The 20,762-nt window shown below is 38.7% G+C and overlaps 1 protein-coding gene across 1 annotated transcript; it reads left to right on the top strand.

Moving 5' to 3' along the window:
• Positions 1-67: 67 nt before the first annotated feature.
• LOC127799486 (growth-regulating factor 1-like) lies at positions 68-16,080 on the top strand. The gene is made up of 4 exons (XM_052333556.1): positions 68-662; positions 1,236-1,469; positions 14,358-14,715; positions 15,056-16,080. The coding sequence occupies exons 1-4, from the start codon at positions 308-310 to the stop codon at positions 15,852-15,854; spliced, it is 1,746 nt and encodes a 581-aa protein (XP_052189516.1). The 5' UTR covers positions 68-307; the 3' UTR covers positions 15,855-16,080.
• Positions 16,081-20,762: the final 4,682 nt, after the last annotated feature.

Below are 20,762 nucleotides of genomic sequence, written 5' to 3'. Positions count from 1 at the left end.
GGCAAATTGGATCGCCCAGATTTATTGGTGTCTTCTATATCACTATCCTTTTCAAGTTTGTCTGGGATACAAAGCCCCAGAGACGAGCATTTAGTACCACTAGTGACTAAATAAGTCTCTCTCTTCCTCTCCAATTATTTAACTTGACAAACATCAGTCCCTTTTTAGCCATTGCCCTGATGCACATCCCCTCTTTAAAATGGTGCTCTCTCCAACACCTCGACCCTAGCTCAAAGATATGCAATGACCCAATGCTCCAATATCTTCGTTTTCTTCTTCTCTTTCTCTTGTAGGCTGTGGTTTCTGCATGGATCTGGGCATGGTGGGCTTGGATGGCCTAGTGGGTTCTGATACTTGCCTTGCTTCTCTTGCTAGTTCCTCCTCCTCTTCAGATCCTGAGACCAAGCAAAAATGGTACGGATCTGGAGGCTGCACCCGCAAGCAAGAAAGGCCTGGAGCTTCTTCGGAAGATGAATGGAGAAGCCTCAAAGTTGCCAAAACAGACGACGTCTCAGCTTCCAAGTCAATGCTGTTTCAGCAGAGAGCCGGCGGCCCTTTGTTGAGATCTAATAGTACTCTTCTCTCTGATGGTCAGCAGATGCTCAGCTTCTCTTCCCCCACCCCTCAAACTGCTCCGTTGCCTTACTATGCCAGAAATTCAGGTACTTGACCATGCAGCTACAAAGTCTTTGGCTTTCGGTGAATATTTGGGGGTGAAATCAGGTTGGATGAGATGATGTGGGTTTTGATTGGTTGTTTATGTGTTCAGATTCCAAGTTGTGTTTGGATGATGGTCTTTTCATGTAAATCTGTGTGGAGGTTTTTGTTTTGAGTCTGTATTGGAGGTGCAAAAGAAGACAATAAAAGGGTGCAAAAACAGGAGAGCTATATGTACATTATGTATGTATATCAGATCCATCATTCCCTGGAATGGCTTTGATTTCCCTAATTTCCTATCTTTTCTTGTTATATCGGGGACAAGAAACTTTCATTATTGATGCGGCCTCCTTAAATGTGTAGCAAACAAGGAGCAGAGGCCCATTTAACTGGTGTGTAGCAAATAACGAATTTTGGTGTGTCCTGCCACATCCCTTTGTATGGCTAAAAAATTTTCCCTTTTTCACTTAACTTGTGGACTGGAGTGAAATGGGGCTTTGTTGTTTGGCTTTTCTTGTCTCTCCGAATGGTTCTTCCGTGGCATTTTTTGGCTGAATCTTCTAATCTTTCCGTTTCAGGATATGGCTCTGGTGGAGGGTTGAATCCTGCAGCAAGCATGCATGGCATCTTTACTGGGGTCAGAGGCCCATTTACTCCTTCTCAGTGGATGGAGTTGGAACATCAGGCTTTGATCTACAAATACATCATCTCTAATGTCCCTGTTCCTTCCAATCTCCTCATCCCCATCAGAAAAGCCCTTGATTCTGCTGGCTTCTCTACCTTTTCAGCTGCCTCTCTTGCACCCAGTACCTGTAAGTTTCCTTCTTTTCCTTCCAAACCCCAAGTTCATTTTAATCTTAGCATTTTTTCTAGTCAAATCTATCTCTACTTAGTCGCCTCTAGCTAGTTTTTGGCAAGGCCTTGGCTATCTTAGATCTACAAATGTATTTGCATTTGGGTTTGGGGGGGGGGGGGGGGGGAAGAAAGGGAGGAAAATTACGAGGAAAGTAATCATTTCTTCCGTCTGATTTTAAAGAGAGTTGATTTGGATGGAAAACATAGAAGATAGTAAATTATTGTTCCAGACATATTAAAGTTGGATGGTTCATGTCAAGAATAAGTGCTTTTTTTTTTCTTCTGGTTAAGTAACACCAAACGAAAACAGAGCAACAAACAAACAAATCCCCACCAGACAGGCCTGGAAGAAACAAAAAACAACAAAAGTCAGGCCCAGCATGATGCCAACTTCCAGGAGTAAGAAGACTACAAGCTGAACTATCGAAGGGATTGGAGAGAAGGTCCTTTAAGCACTGATCATTGGCAAAGGGATGGAGCCGATCAGAGTGCAAAGAAGAGCACACCTTTGTCACTTTCGCCCAAGTGGCAAGATTATGAGCCTCCATGTTTGAAATCCTGTGAGAGTGAACAGCTTCCAGCCACTGCATTGCTAAAAGATCTCTAATGTCTTGAATTAAAGTATGGGACGCCAGTGAGGGGATTGATTATCAGTCTACTGGATTACAAAGCTGTTGGGAATCAGATTCCAGGACAAGCAATTTCCAACCTTGCTCAACTGCCACACATAGGGCCTCTCTAGCAAAAGCCGCCTCTGCTACTAAAGGGATGACTGCACAGCAATTCATTGTGCTAGAAAATAAGATAAGCCATTGCCATTCCTACCTATAATGCCCCCATACCCAGAATTCGGAGCCCAAGCAGCATTCACATTCACCTTGACGATGCCTCTACTTAGGCTGATCCAACGTCAAGCATTAATGGGGTGACATTTGTTCCTGCTAATCTCTTGGCCTTTATCTATCGCAATTTCCATATGCTTGTTCCGCGCCTCACTGATCTCCTTCATAAGGTTCATAGCATCACATTTTAAATGCTCCATTTTTGACAAATTCCTGGCCTTCCTAATTATATGAAATAACACTGCTGTGAATGCGCCAATCTGAACCCCTTTCTCTTGGAATGAATATTAGCATTATTGGGATCAAAATTAATGCCAACCAGTCCCCAATCTCCTGTTATAACCACTGATCAGAGTTATAGCCTCAAAATCTAAACCATTCTCCTCTAGCAAAATGACAGTGAATGAAATGTCGAATGGTGGTCTCTTCCTGACTTCCACATAGGCAACATGTTGTATCCTCTACATTCAATTCGTCTAGCTATCTCCATCTTAGTTAGAAGAGCATTTGCCGCAGCTCTCCAAAGATTCATCTTCAATCTAGCATGTATTTTCAGTTCCCACAATTTACTCCAAACCTCATGAGGATACCCATCCAGCTGCTGCTGAATCTCAAAAGCTGCTCTTGTAGAAAATTGATATTGCTTCTCACTAATCCATGCCCATGAGTCACTTCTGATCTGAGCTAGAATAGGAAGTTGTCTTCTGATCTGAGCTAGAATAGGAAGTTGTCTTATAGTTGCTACTGAAGTATCATCAAATAGCTCCTCTGGCTTCTCAATTAACCATGCTCTGTTTCTCCAGTCAATCAAATCTGGCGAGTTAACCAATGGCCTAAATCCCCTGAAATCTGCATTGAAGTTGGAATTTCACCATGGTGTAGGGATCCAGGAATCGTCCCAAACATTGATTCCTCTACTGTTCCCTATAATTTTGCATACCTACCACTTTTCTCAAGATCTATTTAGAGTCCGCTATAGTAGTCCACATAGGAGACTTTGTTGTACTGTTGGGGGCACTAAGAAACTGGTAATTCTTAAGTTATTTGTCTCTCATGACTTTCACCCAAAGGGGACTCTCATAGCATCCTCATAGATTATAATTCTCCAACCTAGCTTTGCAAGCAACACTTTATTCACCATTCATATGGGTGGAGCAAAAACCCAGACCTCCCTCCTCTTTAGGCTTACATAAAGCCTTCCATGATTTCAGGTGCAAATACCTCTCATTTTCTTGCTTTCCCCACCAGAAATTACACATTACTTTTCTGGAGATATCACATACTGACATTGAATGGATGGGTAGTGCAGAGAGTGCCGCTTTAATCAATGTGGCTCTGCCAGCATATGATAAACTTTTCGTCTTCCATCCACTCAGTTTGCAGTCCATTTTCTTCAACACATAGTCCAGCTTGGAGCTCTTCCTGAATAGGGAGAATACCAAGATACATAGCATCCTCTTTGTCTGCCTTAAGCTTCTACACCCCTCTGATCTCTCTAACCATCCTCCTATCAGTGTTTTTACTCAAAAACAGGACTGACTTGTTGGCATTAATCTCTTGACCTGAAGCTTTGCCAAAACTTTCCATGCACCTCTAAATGGCCGCCACACTGTTTTTGTTTGCACCACAAAAAACAAACAAATCATCTGCAAACATCAAGTGGTTAATAGGGTTAGAACCATTTGATAACCTCATTCCCTTCAGGTTGCCTCTTGCTGCTTCATAATAAACTTTTGAGACTAAATATCATTTGCTAAAATGAAACAAAATGGGGACAGTGGATCTCCCTGTCTCAATCCTCTTTGTGGTTTGATGAAACCCAAAGGGCCTTTATTAACGAAAACAGAAAGTGTTGTTGTAATACATTGTTCCACCATAGAATAAAGCATTCTGGAAATCCAAGTCTGAAGCTTGCACGGCACCCATATAATGAAAGGGCTTTCATTCCATCCGGTTATAAGCTTTTGCCATATTAAACTTAGTGGCCATGAGCCCTCTTCTGCACTTTTTCTTCATTTTATGCATAATTTCTGGGAGCAGAATCAGATTATCTTGAATACACCTACCTTGCACAAAACTAGACTGCATAGGGGAGATGATTTTGACCAAGACTGGCCTTTTTTTTTTCTTGATAGAAGGGCCGCGATTATTTATAAGAAGAAAAGCTACAAGAAAACATTAAAAAGCAGATACCCAAAGGAGAACATCCCCAAAAGATGAAAAAAATACAATCCTACCAGATGAGCAATCAGGGAGCAAACAGAAGAAGAAAAATAGATCATCTAACGAAGGGTGTGAGAACCCATCAACACCAATGCTTTAGGGGGGCTGAAGGAAAGAATAACTGTGAGCCAGCATGAGGAAAAGTCAAGTCAAATCCCTTGCATTCCACCAGACTCATGACTTTTAGGTTGAAGAAATCCAACCCAGAACTATCAGCTCCTTCAAATACGACACTATTTTTTCTAACCAAATTGTCCATAGACAGCTATAAAAAATCATAAACCAGAACTTTCTTTGAGATTTGCCCACTGCAAAGAGAGGCCACTACTCAAGTAGGTCCAATTATGAGAGGGAACAGACCCAAGAGGAACCCCAAAAAGCCCATGAAAATTTACAATGAAGAAATAAATGACCAGTAGTTTCCCTTTCCTCACCACAGAGGGAACAGTAAATCATTCCCAGATAAAATTCCTTTTCTCCCAAAGCATCCTTTGTGATAAATTTATAATGCAGGGCCAACTGATCAAAAATTTCAACTTTAGGGTGCTCTACCTTGCACTGAACTTTTGAGAGCATATGATCTTATGAAGAAATATTTCCACATACTTGAAGCTCCAATTGCTCAAGTATATGTGGAAATATAACTTAAAAGATTAAAAGATTACCTTGCAACTCATCTTGCCAAGAAAATAGAGGCCTTCGCCAAGATAGGTTCCAAGACCAGGAGGAGCTAATCCTTTCACTCAAGCTTTCAATAACCTTATTCTTATCCAAAGAAAGAAGAAAAAGCCTTGGCAATCTTTCTTTTAAAGGGACGGACCCAGCCCATGTATCTTCCTAGAATTTGACCAAATCATCTTTCCCAACTGCCATCCTCATGCCCTCCTTTTGCTACTTTTTTGGCGAAGGGGCAAGAGAGGCAGTTAGAAAGAATATCCCTCCAGATAGTACCATACTAGTTTTCCATTTCTAGCTCTAACAACTGAGGGGAGGACAAATTGAATTGGGTTTTTATAATTGGTTTCCAAAGATAATCCTATTAAGAAAGACTTAGGTAGTGTTCTCTTCGTGTTTCAGTTTTGAATTTTGAATTCATTTTCAATTTTGTGTTTTGAGTGTTTGTTTTGAGATTTTTGAAAACTTGTTCTTTTTGTCATTTTACAAAACTGTTTCTTAAAATAAAAAACTAGAAAACGCGTTTATTTTGGAATTTTGAAAAATTATTTCTTTTTTGTCGTTATGATATTTTATTAAATGAATTTAATTATTAAATAATAAAATTAACTATTTTTAATGAAAATCTACTATTAAAATAAAACAATAAATTTGATTATGATAAAATAACAACAACAACAACATATCCAGCCGTTATCCCACTATGTGGGGTTGGCTACATGAACTCTAGACTTCTATGTGGGTTACATCCCAACAGATAGTTTGTCTAGAATTCATATTTGGATCCGACTAGGTTTTACGCTGGCTGTCGGCTACCTAACGCAACCCTCCTCCTTTATCCGGGCTTGGGACCGGCAGTGGATAATATCCCTTGGCGGAGTAATGATGAAATGAAGTTTGAACACCATCTTCACATGGAGAAGTTTCATGAGATGGTGAAATGAAGTTTGATCGATGGGTTGTTGGGCCGTGTGTGCTGATTGTGATGGAGTTGCTCATTATCTGTTGTTAGTTTATCTTTCTGATTTATCTTGTTGTTGTATTTTATCTTCTTAGTTAGTTTTTTGATTAGATTTGTTTGTATTTAAGTTTGTTGTAATCTAGTTCTACAAAGTAGGAATATAATCTCTAAAATTTAGGAGAATTCTTAGGGTATCTCTTGTATAATTTTTTTTACTCAAATCAATAAAATCAGATGGGAATACCGCTTCCCTTTCTCCTTTTTCTACATGGTATCAGAGCCTCGTTAATAGGTTGGTACAGTAAACCCTAGTGCCTTCATTGCACCATCATTGTCGAAGTCAGAACACCACTGTCCGGCCACCGCCTACCAGCACTACCATCACCATTAGGTTTGCTGTCATCAGATCAGTTGACCATCAGAGATCCACCCCCGCCGGAGTCCCCATTTGTTGCCGCCAGTTTGCCTTCGACCCCACGTGCCGTAGCCAATTTACCTCCGACCCCACGCGCTAGCGCGTTTGCTGACCTTTCATCACCAGCTACTTCAGATCGACCCTCCAACGTCTGTTTAGCCCACCCCTAAAAGTGCCTTCATTGCATTTCACCTTTCTCGAGGCCTTTGGTTCTGAGTTGTTCCTTTTCTCTCGGCTTGTTTTTTCGAGTGATTCTTGAGGGCTATGACTGTGACACAACAACTTGTTCCTTTCATCAATCTCCCAGTGTCGAGTCTTCCAATGCTGTGTGCTTGTTAGTGCTGCTGTTGGTTTCTGTTAGTCTTTACCATATCGGATATTTTTTAGATTAATCCCTCAATGACGAAAGGTGGTACTTCATGTGATATGCCAAGGGGGAATACACCTACTAGTGACCTCCCTGGAATACATCTGTCCTATAGGCTTGATGGGAGGAATTTGTGCGGACATTTTTAAAAGGGACATGGGAAGATAGCTCACCTAACCGAGCCATCTTTAGATGCAAAGGATCCAGTTTTTTCAACATGGGAAATTGAGGATTCGATGATTATGTCATGGCTTTGGAGTACAATGCAACCTGAGGTAAGAAAAAATTGCATGTTCCTATCTACTGCTAAGGAGATTTGGGACACTGCCAAGCGTACTTACTTTAAGATGCAAGATGCATTTGTAATCTTTGACATTAGGGTGAAAATTAGTAGTACAAAACAAGGATCTTTGATTGTTACTGAGTACTATAATAAGATGAATGGTTTTTGGTTGGAGTTGGATCATTACCAAGATATAAAAATGAAGTGTAGTAAAGATGCAACCACTATAAATGCCATAGTTGAAAGGGATAGAGTAGTGGAATTCTTGGCAGGTTTAAATACATATTTTGATCAAGTAAGGGTGCAAGTTTTAGGTTGAGAAAAACTTCCTTCTCTCAATGAAGTGTTCTCTATTGTGCGGAGGGAGGAGTATAGACGGATAGCTATGCTAAATGAAGTGGTGGCTGAAGGATCTGCAATGGTGACTAATAAAAGGGATGGTGCTCGGTCTAGGCAGCAGCAGGGCAGGATGGAGTTCAACCCTAGGGGACAAAATTGAGAGAATCTATGGTGCACTTTCTGCAAAAAGGCAAGGCATACTAGGGAGACCTGTTTCAAGCTACATGGAAAAGAAGCATTTTTAAATAGGGTTGGAGGCATGAGAAACATACAGCCCAGAAATATTGCTCAAACTCAAGCTTTCCACACAACTAAGGAGGAGGAATCGACCCTAGCAAAGGCAGATTGGAAATTACAGCAGATCAGCTGAATGCTGACAAGATTAGCAAGCTCAAAGGAGATTAGCAAGCTCAAAACCTTCTTGAAGACCATCCAAGACAGCTCTTGTTCCATTGCTCAATCAGGTATCTGCTTAACTCTTTGAATTCTAAATCTAAGACTGCCTCACAAACTATTAGGGATAAGATATGGATCCGACTCTCGAGCCACCAATCATATGACCTTTGACATGAATGGCCTTAGCTCTTATATGCCAGTGAACAAATTCGAGAAGATAACAGTAGCCAATGGAGTGGCTATCCCTGTAGCCGGTCATGGTAATATGAACCTCAACCCTTCATTACCTATTTCCCATGTTCTTCATGTGCCCAATCTTTCTAACAATTTGATATCTGTCCACCAATTAACCAAGGATCTGAATTGATGTGTTGTGTTTTCACCTAACAAGTGTGAGTGTCAGGAACTGGATTTGGGGAAGAGGATTGGTGTGGCTGAGCTTTGGAATGGGCTGTACTACCTAAAGACTACACATTCTGCTATTGAGGGGGAGCAACCTGCCTCTACTGCCTTTTTTTCTTCCGGCCTATCCAGCCTGCATCTACCACTTCTACCACTTCCAGCAATAATTTCTAGCCTGTTCAGTCTACTTCTACAACTTCCATTAATATTTTTTGGCTTCAGCACTACCGTTTAGGACATCCTTCTATTAGTATAATGCAATCCTTGTTTCCAGCTTTGTTTCAAAACCTAGATATATCTAGTCTTCATTGTGATGTGTGTGAATTTTCTGAACACCATAGTCTCTTATCATGTGAGTAATAAATTATCCTCCATTTCATTCAACTTGATTCATTCAGATGTATGGGGACTATCTAGAATTCCCAATTGTTCTGGGGCTAGGTGGTTTATTACTTTTATTGATGATTGTACAAGAATGACATGAGTGTATCTATTAAAGGATAAGGCAGCTATCAACTCTATCTTGCCTACATTTTATAAGATGATATCTACTCAATTTGGCGTCAAAATTAAAAAATTTCGAACTGATAATGCAAGGGACTGCTTTAATCATCACTTGCGTACCTTTTTTCAGCAAGGAATCATTCATGAGTCGTCATGTATTGATACCCTACAACAAAATGGAGTACCGAAAAGGAAAATGAGGCATTTACTCAATGTTACTAGGGCTCTTCTGCTTCATCATTGTGTTCCCAAGAATTTTTGGGGAGAAGTAGTGTTAACTACTGTTTACTTGATTAATCGTGTTCCTCCTACTCTCCTTAATCATCAAAGTCCGGTTTAATGTTTGTCCTCCTATTAACCTGAAGTGGTGTTTCATATTCCCCTTCCTCTAAGAGTGTTTGGTTGTATTGCCTTCGTTCATGTGTCCAAACATCTTAGGGATAAGTTGGATCCTCGAGCTCTCAAATGTGTGTTCCAAATGTGTGTTCCTAGGTTACTCACCTACTCAAAACGGCTATAAATGTTACCATCCAGCTACTAAGAAATTATGTGTGTCCAAAGATGTTACATTTATTGAGAACCAATCATTTTTCCCTAAGTCTAGCAGTCAAGATAAACACACCCCTCATCTCTTGATCTACCAATTTTAGACACACCTCATGAGCCTCAAATTCACGATCCATCTATTTTGTTCATAGATGATGAAAAGCAACAAGTTCTTCAGGACCAATAGCCTTCAACAATGTTGCCCTTCTCTTCGGTTCGATTCAAGGGGTCTACTTATGTCTTCAAGAGACGAACACATCAGCTCATTTCAGAGTCTCTAGTGGCACCAACACCTTCTCCAAATCAAGGTACTGAGGTCACTTGTCCCTCACCTACTTCATTGCCTCTTACTAATGACTTGGACCTGCCCATTGCCCTTAGAAAAGGAATCTGAAGTTGCACTCAACATCCCTTGACAAACTACCTATCTTACTATCGTTTGTCCTCTAAACATAAGGGATTCCTAAGACAGTTAGTGAGGCTTTCAAAGATAAAAATTGGATTCAAGCAATGTAAGAGGAGATGCAGGCCTTGGAAAAGAATCACACATGGGACATTGTTACTAGACCAAAGGGAGTCAAGGCTGTAGGTTGCCGATGGGTCTTTAACCTAAAATATAATGTAGATGGAACCCTAGAGAGATATAAAGCAAGGATAGTTGCTAAAGGTTATACTCAGACTTATGGCATTGATTATCTTGAAACGTTTGCACCTGTGGCAAAGACGGTAACTGTGCGAATTCTATTGGCTCTAGTAGCACATTATAGCTAGATGTTACAGCAATTTGATGTCAAGAATGCTTTCTTGTATGGAGATCTAGAAGAGGAGGTATTTATAGAGCCACCACCTAGATTTGATAATGGTTTTCAGGAAAGGTATGCAAACTAAAGAAAGCCCTTTATGAGCTTAAACAATCATCGAGGGTATGGTTTGATTGTTTTTCTAAAGTTATGAGGCACTTGGGCTATCGTCAGAGTAGGGGTGATCATATACTTCTCTTGAAATACTCGAGTACTGGAAGGGTGACAACTCTTTTAGTATATGTTGATGACATCATAGTCACGGGGGATGATCTTGATGAAAAGGCACAACTTAAAGAAAATTTGTCACGGGAATTTGAGATCAAGGACCTTGGGGTCTTAAAAGTATTTTTTGGGGATTGAAGTGGCCTACTCAAAGGTTGGGATTTTTCTGTCACAAAGAAAGTATATTCTGGACCAATTACAAGAAACTGGGTTATTGGGTAGCAAAGGAGCAGGTACACCAGTGGATTTCTATAGCAAATTGATGGCTAGTTTTGATTGTTCACTAGTGGATAAAGGTAGATATCAAAGATTGGTTGGGAGGTTAGTTTATTTATCTCATACTAGACTGGATATTGCATTTGCAGTCAGTTTGGTTAGTCAATTTATGCATAATCCCACAGAAGAACATATGCAAGTTGTGAGATGAATTTTATGTTATCTAAAGGCTACTTCTGGTAAGGGAATTTTGTTTAAATCAGGTGCTGAATTACATGTTACTGGATATACTGATGCAAACTATGGAGAGTCTATAGTTAATAAACGTTCCATAACGGGTTATTGTGTGTTTTTTTGGGGGAAACATAGTGTCATGGAGGAGTAAGAAACATGAAGTCGTGGCAAGATTTAGTGTTGAGGCAGAATTCAGGGAACTAGCACTAGGTCTCTGTGAATTGTTGTGGTTGGAGATTATTTTGGAAGACCTAGGGATTTCTCATCATGGGCTGATCAAATTATGTTGTGATAATAAATCAGCCATGAGTATAGCACATCACTCTGTGCAACATGATCGAACCAAACATGTGGAGATAGATCAATATTTTATCAAAGAAAAGCTAGTAAGTGGGTTAATTTGCATTTTCTATGTACCATCTGAACAACAGCTAGCTGATCTTTTGACAAAGGGGTTGCCTATTAAGAGGTTTTAAAACTTGCTATGCAAGTTGGGAATGACTAATATCCATTCACTAGTTTGAGAGGGAGTGATAAAATATTTGGTGTTATTTGATTGATGGGCTACTGGGTCGTGTGTGCTGATTGTGATGGAGTTGCTCGTTATCTGTTGCTAGTTTATCTTTTTGATTTATCTTGTTGTTGTATTTTATCTTCTTAGTTTTTTGATTAGATTTATTTGTATTTAAGTTTGTTGTAACCTAGTCCTACAAAGTTGGAATATAATCTCTAAAATTTAGGAGAATTTTTAGGGTATCACTTGTATAAATATTTTTGCTTATATCAATAAAATCATATGGGAATATCGCTTTCCTTTCTCTTTTTTTTACAAATTAATAAATTACTAACATACATCTTAACAATAATTCATATTAAATTATACACTTAATAATATACTATATGTTATCTTACATTTTTAATTATAATATAGATATACTACATTTTTTAAATTTTAAATAAATATATAATTTTATTTTTAAAATTTAATAATAATTTTTTCTTCTTTTTTTCTCTTCTTTTGTTTTTTTTTTTCCTTTTCTTCTTTTCTGGCACCTTGCATCTTCTCTATCGCTGGTGACCACCACCGATCGGAGATTCACACGATTAGATCTTACCATTAGAAATTCTAAGCCAAGGGGGTTAACATACACAAAAATGAGCCAGATTTAACGGTTGGATTTTTATAGATCTAATTTTTAATTTTTGGTCACAAGTGAAAAATGCACTGGCAATCGCCACTGGCCACCGTGGCCAGTGGTTTACGGCGATCAGAGGCAACCACCCGACACCTAAAGTCCCATCGATCAACATATCCAAAAACCAGTAAAAGAAGGAAGAGGAGACAGGAGACAAAACCAGCAAGAGAGCGATGGGGGCAGTCGACGACAGTGGTAGTAGTGGTGGTGGGCGTGGTCAACGGCGTTGATGGCGGTCCGCGGTCGATGGAAGAGAAGAGAGGAGAAAGGAGAGAAAAGAGGAGAGAGAGATTAGAGAGGTGGGTCTATGGGAGATTGGTTGGGGGGGCTGGCTGGGTGTTTTTAGCATGTTTTGGCTGAAAACGCTCAAAACAACAAGTTGTTTTGGGTTTTCTTTACAAATTTTTTCTTATTTTCGAAAATACGATTTTGAAAATAGCAAAATAAATGCGTTTTCAGTGTTTTGAAAAACTGAAAACTCGAAATAGATTGAAAACAACAAAGAGAACGCAGCTTTAACTTTTTAAGTCTCTATCAACCCAGCCCCCATTCCACCAAGATTTTTTAGACTTCTCAACTAACTCCCATGTTCCCAGTGACATTCTTTGAGAGTCATTGATGCCAGAGGCTTGATTCATGAGGCTTTTTCTTCTTTCCTTGGATAAGAATAAGGATATTGAAAGCCTGGGCGAATGGATTAGCTCCTCCTGGTCTTGGAACCTGGCTTGGCAAAGGCCTCTATTTTCTTGGGAAGATGTGTTGTGAGGTAATCTTTTAAGTTATATTAATCAGTTTCCGCTTTCAGGATCTGAAAACGATAAGCTCATTTGGTTTTTCAATGGGGAAATGGTTTTTTCCACAGAATCTTGCTATGAGCAGTTGGAACCTCAAGTATTTGGAAATATACCAAAATCTTTGAAATAATTTTGTGAGCCACATTGCATAAGCTTAGCAGTTGATAATCCTCCACTTTCACTGCTGAAATATACTTACAGATTAAAGCTAAAAATGTGTGATTGAGTTGTTTCAAAATATAACCCTTCTAGAAAAGCTCCGGATCATTCTCATGAGATCATTTTGAATTAAATTCCATTGAGACAGATAAAACAGAGGGGGCATGCTATCTGGCCTGGCGCTGTCAAAGATGCCATGGGAATTGATCACTGACTTCATCTGCTTCAGGCTTGGGATCCTAGTCATCATATCAATATCTTGTTGATCTAAAATTGGATCATAGAGCTGCTCTAACTCAAGGGGAATTTTGGGGTTTTCTTCTTGTAATCAACTTATTAAAGTACCTAATGAATTAATCCTCTGCTTTTCTTCTATCCTGCACCATCTCACCCTCTTCATTTTAATAGCACTGATAATATTTCTTCTCCAAATGAGAGTTACCGTGTGAAAAAAATTGAGTTTTGATCACCCTCTAGGAGTCATTGAACCTGTGATTTTTGTTTCCGAAAGAGCCCTATTTGAGTTAACTCTCTTAATTCTTGGTTAAGGAGCTCCTCTTTTTCCTGCTGAAAATTTGAATTACTTGCTCCTTGAACGGTGTTAATTTCCTTAGCTGAAAACTGTTCCAAACATTTGCCTATTCCATTCTTTTAAATGTTCCTTGGATCTGCCAGCGTCCTACAAAAAATGTATGCACGAGATCCTTGAAACTCCTCCTGCATAGCATGCTAAATAACACCTTTACCTTGAGGATGTCTTAACCACATCACCTCGAATTTGAATGGCCTGCAAACCTTTTGTACGCCACCTTCCATAATTAGAATGAGCAGTGCATAATCCTCTTTCTGTTCTTTCTCTGATAACATGCGTCCCCCTTCTATTATTCGACCATGTAAATATTGGTTCCACCAATCCCAAATCAATTAAACCCATTTCTTCAATCATTTATTTGGAAAGTAGTTTCGACAACATTCTGCCAGGTGCCTACCTCCTTCCTTTTCTTCAGGATGCATTATAGCAATGAAATCACCAACTAATAATTGAGGGCCTTGATACACACCACCTATGTCTTTCAGTGTCTCAGACTTGGGGCTGATAATGCTTCTGGGGCGGTGCATACACAGGTCAACATCCAATCATCTTCCCTTTTTGATTCGGACACTAATGCAGCAGTGATATGTTTCTTTTTGATGTATGTTCACTGTTTAGTTTGCTTATTGTATTGACTTGGAACTTCTATATATATGTTTTTGTTGGCTGATGGTAGATGGATGGGGTGCTTTCCGGCTGGGATTCTCCAGCACGGCTGACCCAGAGCCGGGGAGGTGCCGTCGGACAGATGGCAAGAAGTGGCGGTGCTCTCGAGATGCCATTCCTGACCAGAAGTACTGTGAGCGGCACATGAACCGGGGCCGCCATCGTTCAAGAAAGCCTGTGGAAGGCCAAAATGGCCATTCCGTCTCTGGACCCACCTCAACCACCTCCGCCAAGCTCCTGCCCACCAGTTCCTCCGCCTCAGCCTCGGCTGCGCCTGGTGGTAGCATGTCTGGCAGCTTCACCCTCTCCGACCATAGCCAGCTCAAGAATCTCCAGCCTGGTTGCCCATTTCCCACCCAGATCAGCAGGTGTGTTAAGATTAGAACAATATTAAATTTGACGATATTTTGAGTTCTAACTCTCTATTATACTGTAGATTTATCTTTATATTTATCATTTGTTCAACTTTTCCCATAAATAACTTTGTACCATTCATTTAAAACTGTGTGTTAGATAGCTCTAATGCCACTTCTTAGAACCTCAAATTGTAGTTTTTTCCTGCGAAGAAGTTTCCATTCAGGATTTGAAGATTACATTGAGTGGTATCAAACATCTTCATTGGTGGGATTTCGATGCATGTAGAACGCATGAAACGCATTTGATTTGGGACTTGTTTACTTTTGATTCAAGTGTACGTTCTGATTTCAGGACTGCTCTGAACAAGGACACAGTGGGGGAGAGGATTCAGGATTCAACGGACCCGTCCATCTTATCTCCCACCATTGGTCTGAAAGAAAACCAGTTCTCATTCTCAAAGCAGAACCCATTCGAAGAATCCTCAAGAGCCGAATTTGGGCGTGTTTGCTCGGATTCCCTGCTAAACCCTTTTCAGAAAAGCTCCTCCCTGGTCAGCTGCAGCTCCTCTCAGGACCTAAACGACCGGGAAAACGAGTCCCAAGTTCGGCAATTCATCTATGATTGGCCCAAGAGCCAAACTGTTATCAACTCTGCCATTTCATGGCCCGGCATTGATCTGCAGACAGATAGGACTCAGCTGTCTATCTCAATCCCGGTGTCGGCCTCAGATTTCATGTCATCCACTTCATCTCCGGACAATGTGAAGCTCGCGCTTTCGCCACTGAGATTGTCACGAGAGCTCGAGATGGGGCTGGGTGTAGGCAGCGAAACTGGGCAGAGCCAGGCGAATTTGAATCCCATTTCTTGGGAGACTTCCATGGGCGGGCCCCTTGGCGAGGTGTTGAATAGCGCTAACAGTGGGGCCTGCGACGGTAAGAGCACGTCGGCACTGAACCTGATGACAGAGGCGGCATCGCCGACTGGGGTCCTGCAGAAGATAATGTTTGGGTCGGTTTCGAACAGCAGCGCGGGGAGCAGCCCGACCCCGGAGAGCCACAAGAGGCATGAAGGGGCGGCCAGCAGCAGCCTCTGCAATGACCTCCTCGGCTCGACTACTCTTGTGAGTTCGTCCTCCTTGCCTGCGTTGTAGGAAAAGTAAGGAAGCCATCCATGGAAGAAGCTCTCTGACTCTTTTGAGTGTTTTATTCATGTGGGTGAATGGAGACTGCAATAATAATGTTGCTAGCTTGTTCTTCTAGAGTTTGAATTTGTAATTTCTTGAATTCTGCTACTGTTTTTATCTTCTGTGGCAAACTTGACTCATCCTTGTAGGCCATTTTAGCTCTGAATCTTTAATCAGTTTTGGTTTTCCCTAATTTTCATTTAATGTCCAGATGTTTGGTTGGTTGTCTTCTTGAAAGAATTTGTTCAAATTGTTAGCAAGAATGTTCAAATTGTGGTTTATTCCATCAGTCTCAAACACCATCTAATTCATCCAATTCCGAATAAGTGGAGTGTCACTGTGGCCTAAACGCTTTTTCAACATTTCAGAGCGTATGAAAGTAGATCGGTTTGGCCGGTCAATTCATCAGTTTTTGTCTCTTAAAAATGAATATATTAAAGATGTGTTTGATTGTACTTGTAAAAGACTGTTTCCTGATTCTGAAACTAAGAAATTTGAAATCATAATGAATGGGTGATCATTTCTAGTCACGTCCAAAATGAAGATGATTAGGGGTCTCTGATTAGCCTGTTCAGTTTTAATAGATACATTTTTATTGATAATGTTGCCATTTTAAATGTTTTGCGGTTGGTGGGCTTGTTTAGGAGGAGCTTTTGGGGACAGCAAAACAGGACCACTGCACTTAAGATCGAATCTTGGATGAACATTTGGAATTAAAACAGAGGAAAGATTGTGAAACCGCATAGCTTCTTGATCGCCGGGGGCAAAAGGAGACCTGGTTTGGTGGCAGAATCGCATCAGTAGCAGGATTATATAAAGATTAAACTTACAGTGATATTCAATGTCAGTATGAACTTTTGTGGATAATAATTTTGCGCGACACTGAATGACACAAATATTTTTTGAGTTTGTTTGACAGTGGTTCAATAAACATATGTTATTATTATATGGAAGATGGGGCGGTAATGTAATGTTTGGTTTAGTGGCGTGTTTGTCTTTTTAAAGTAATTTGAAAAACATTTAATCTTAAATTTTGTTCGATTTTAACGAAAATTTCAAGTAAATTCTAGTCTCCCGATTTCACAATGTAGTTAGTAGGTGAGTCTCAATTAAATTTATTTACATTTAAAATAAGTATAAAAATAAAGATGTAAATATAATATTTATTTAAAACTTTATTAAAATAAATCTATAAATTCAATTTATTGAGAGCTATGTGCCTCCATAGTTGAGGTGTCTTGTGGATTTGGATTCTTGAAGCTGGACATGAATGCAGCATCAATCCATTACCACTACATGGGCCAGATTGGGTATTTCTGTTACTAGTCCCTTAAAGTCAGTTGGACCCAATTTCGTCCATTATGGGCTCAACTTATTGTTACACCCAATCAGCCCATAATCAAGGACTCCTCTAAGTCGTAGAAAATATTTTTATTTTTTATTAAATAATTAAAATTTTAATTTAAAAACAAAAAACTTAGAGCTCACTCAATTATAGAAAATAATTTTTAATTTTTAATTTTAATTTTATAACTAAATATCTCTTATGTTTTTTTTAAAAAACAATAGTATTCATTTTTAGTTGAAAATTAAAAATTGAGTTTTCTACTTTTAAATTAAATATTTAATCACTTAATAGAAATTGGAAAGATAGAAAACTAGAAAATATTTTCTATAGCTGAACAATCCTTCAATTTTTTAATTATTTAACATTTATACAATGAATTAAAAAAAATAAAAAAGACGTTTTTAAAATTTTTAAAAATAAATATTATTACTTTTTAAAATATAAAATATTTAGACATATTTAGTCGTGAATTGGAATTAAAAGATTAGATTTGTCTTCTACAACTAAATATGATTAATTTTTTCAAAATTTGGAGTTATTTTTAATGAACTTGACAAAATAAAAAAATTAAACAAAATTAATTAAGTTAAATTAATCAATTATGTCATTGAAAGAAAAAAAAAAAAAACTCAATAACATTGTTCTAAGAATATAACAAAAATTGGCAAATAGAGTTCGTTTCAGCTTTAATTTTAAAAGCAATTGCAGTCCATGACCCTCCCTAGCTAATAAGTCTTTTAATTTAGGAAAAGTGGTTTATTATTAATTATGGTATTGAGAATCATTAATGAGATTACTTAGTCGTTTAAAATATTTGATAATTCACACGACACATCAACATCATAGTTCGTTTTAGTCGTTAAAGATGACATTCCTACGAAAATTCAATTAGGAAAGTTGGAATATTGGAACATCACATGCATTCAACTTTGTTAGTCGTTAAATCAAACTTAATATGTCTTGAAAGACTGCAGCTCTTGCTCTTATGCATAATTTTCAATTTCAACGCACAATTAGTACTAAAATTTTTGTGTCTAATTAAGACAAGTCACTGTGCAGGAAGATCTTGTCCTCAAACAATCGATCATTACAAATGCACTTTGAGAAAGGGTAAACTAAGAACAAACTGAGATATCTTATATAGAATTCAACAGATATTAAGGCCAAACACCTGTATTCTTCAAACACTGCAAGGGGAGACACTAAGAAAAACATTTAACACACTGCATTTAAAGTGCATTTTTTCTTCTTTTTCCATTTAACTCCCATGTAAGTTTACATTTCCAAATGTTGTACTTTCCTCCATGTATAATAGTAAAACACATATCTCATTATATGTCCGTAAACACAAGTTACACGAGTCGAATTACGTAAAAACCTCTATATACTATAAGCAATGATGGATGACGGTGCATGTGCGTGTGATGTATGTTGCTTAATTTACTATTTATTTTTTTCTATCACGCATAATATAAGCACTAAAGTGATTTTTTTGAATAGTCTAGTCCTTGAAACTGGTTTTTAACATCTCTGAGCAAACATCGGAAGACAAATTCTGGCCAAGAGCAAAAATAAAGAATGTAAGTGAAGAAGAAAGTTAATTGGAAACCCTTCTCAAGCAATAAACAAAAAGCTCACAAAGTGTCGCTTAACCTAACTTCTCATTCGATGTTGATTCCTTTTACAACCAATATCATAAATGAAACCACGTCGACTAAGTTTATAAATTCCAAGGGCTAACCTTGGCCTCGATATCCCAACAACCACCCTTGGCCTCGGTATTCGAAAGACATCTCTAACCTTAGAACTCAAGCCGAAAGTGTGGCATCGTCTCTACTTCCTCACTTCAATTGGATTGAACTAAGCAAGTGGAGGACTTCTAATGATACCCAAGAATCAGCTTATGGGCCAGGCCTTGCTCGGCCTCAATACTTCACAAGGGGCCTTCAATGGCCCAAGCGCCAAGGCTTTCTCAAATTAATTTTCCAGCAAGTCAGTTTTGCTCGTGATTTGACTTCTGCAACCCAATGATCAATAAAAATTCTGATAAATTTGGGATAAGTCTTCTCTTAAATCTTAAGAGTGTGGCCTACAGGGATAATATTAATCCTCCCAATTGGTTAATTTGGTTTAAGAGTACAACTCAGAGATGTTGCTAGACTAAAGGACCGATTCCTAAGCTAAGGATGATCTCCACATACTTATAAAAGGAAGATCTCTTTTCTATAAGGTAAGCACTCAATTCATGCTCAATCTAAGTTTTAAGTTATCTCTAACTCTTGAGCCTCCTCTTTATTGCTCCATGCATGACTTGAAGCATTAGAATAGATTTTTCGGCCAGCCTCAAAATAGTCTCACCACTTCTATTTATACAAAATTTCATCTTATATGTTCCCTTCTTATTAAAGGTCAACTTTTTCATTATCAGCATCATCTACAGTAGTGCCTTGATAACTCTAAACGTGCATAGTACAATCAAAAAGAGAAAAAAAAGAAAAAGAAAAAGAAAACTGTAAACATGCATAGAATATATAGAATCGCCAAGCTGCCACACTTTTTCACGCGGCTAATTCATTTAGTTGACTAGTTCTGAGATTATCCCACCAAACATGCATTGCCATGTTCAGGTGGAGACAAATACACTGATGTGTAATATTGCCCTCATTTCAAAGCAAATCTAGAGAGACATGCAGATATATAAGAATTATATATATATATATAAAATAAGGCTTTTTCTTCCTCAAAGAGATCTCTCTATTTAACTACCTACCCATGCCAATTTGATAATTCCCTTTCCAAAGCTTGTTGATTTCCCAAACCATAAGAAGTTTCAGGAAAATTACTTGCCATTGCTTGTATTAACTATATATGTATGTATTCTTGCCAGAAAAACCCAAAAAAATCTCACCAAACTTAGAAGAGAGCCAGCCAGCCGCCTGATATAATGTATTCATATGCGTATATACAACTAATTCCAGTGTTCCACAAGACCTGATTTTATTATTATTATTATTATATCACAAGAATGAATGACTGACCATTTTGAAGTCGTTAAATTACACAAGCAATAATCGGCCATATTAATATAGCTCACGAACTGGGTCAATGAATTAATGGAAGATAACCCATATTTTAGAATTTTATGTTTGTCTCATAGCCGTTTAACTTTCTTGTGCATACTTTTCCATTCTTTCCATGACACTGACCCATCCATCCTTTCCTTTTGCATCATCTCTTGTTATTTCCGTTTAAAAGCAACCCTTCCCATCTCCTTCGCCTTCACCCTTACAAAAATCTCCCTTTTATAAAGCCCACAGAGAAGAATAAATCCTAATCAAGAAGAGACGATGAATCATAACAAGATTCATGAATGTTCTTCATATGGTGGGAATGTGCCATTTTCATGGGAGAACAGGCCTGGAGTTTCCAAGGTCAATAATCAACAGGAAAGGGATCATTTGGAGAAATTAGGGCAAAAGATTCAGCTGCCACCTCCTCCATGCCCGGTAGAGAATGGTTCTAGGGCT

Source organism: Diospyros lotus, chromosome 4 (assembly GCF_014633365.1).
Source record: "Diospyros lotus cultivar Yz01 chromosome 4, ASM1463336v1, whole genome shotgun sequence".
In the NCBI taxonomy this organism is placed as follows: Eukaryota; Viridiplantae; Streptophyta; class Magnoliopsida; order Ericales; family Ebenaceae; genus Diospyros; species Diospyros lotus.
This window is presented reverse-complemented; position numbering and strand designations above follow the sequence as displayed.

What these genes read in the sequence shown, in the direction of transcription:
- LOC127799486 (XM_052333556.1), top strand. Translation starts at nt 308, where the DNA reads ATGGATCTGGGCATGGTGGGCTTGGATGGCCTAGTGGGTTCTGATACT. An exon ending in CTCTCTTGCACCCAGTACCT is followed by an intron (nt 1,470 to 14,357) that starts GTAAGTTTCCTT and finishes GGCTGATGGTAG; the next exon opens with ATGGATGGGGTGCTTTCCGG. An exon ending in TTTCCCACCCAGATCAGCAG is followed by an intron (nt 14,716 to 15,055) that starts GTGTGTTAAGAT and finishes TTCTGATTTCAG; the next exon opens with GACTGCTCTGAACAAGGACA.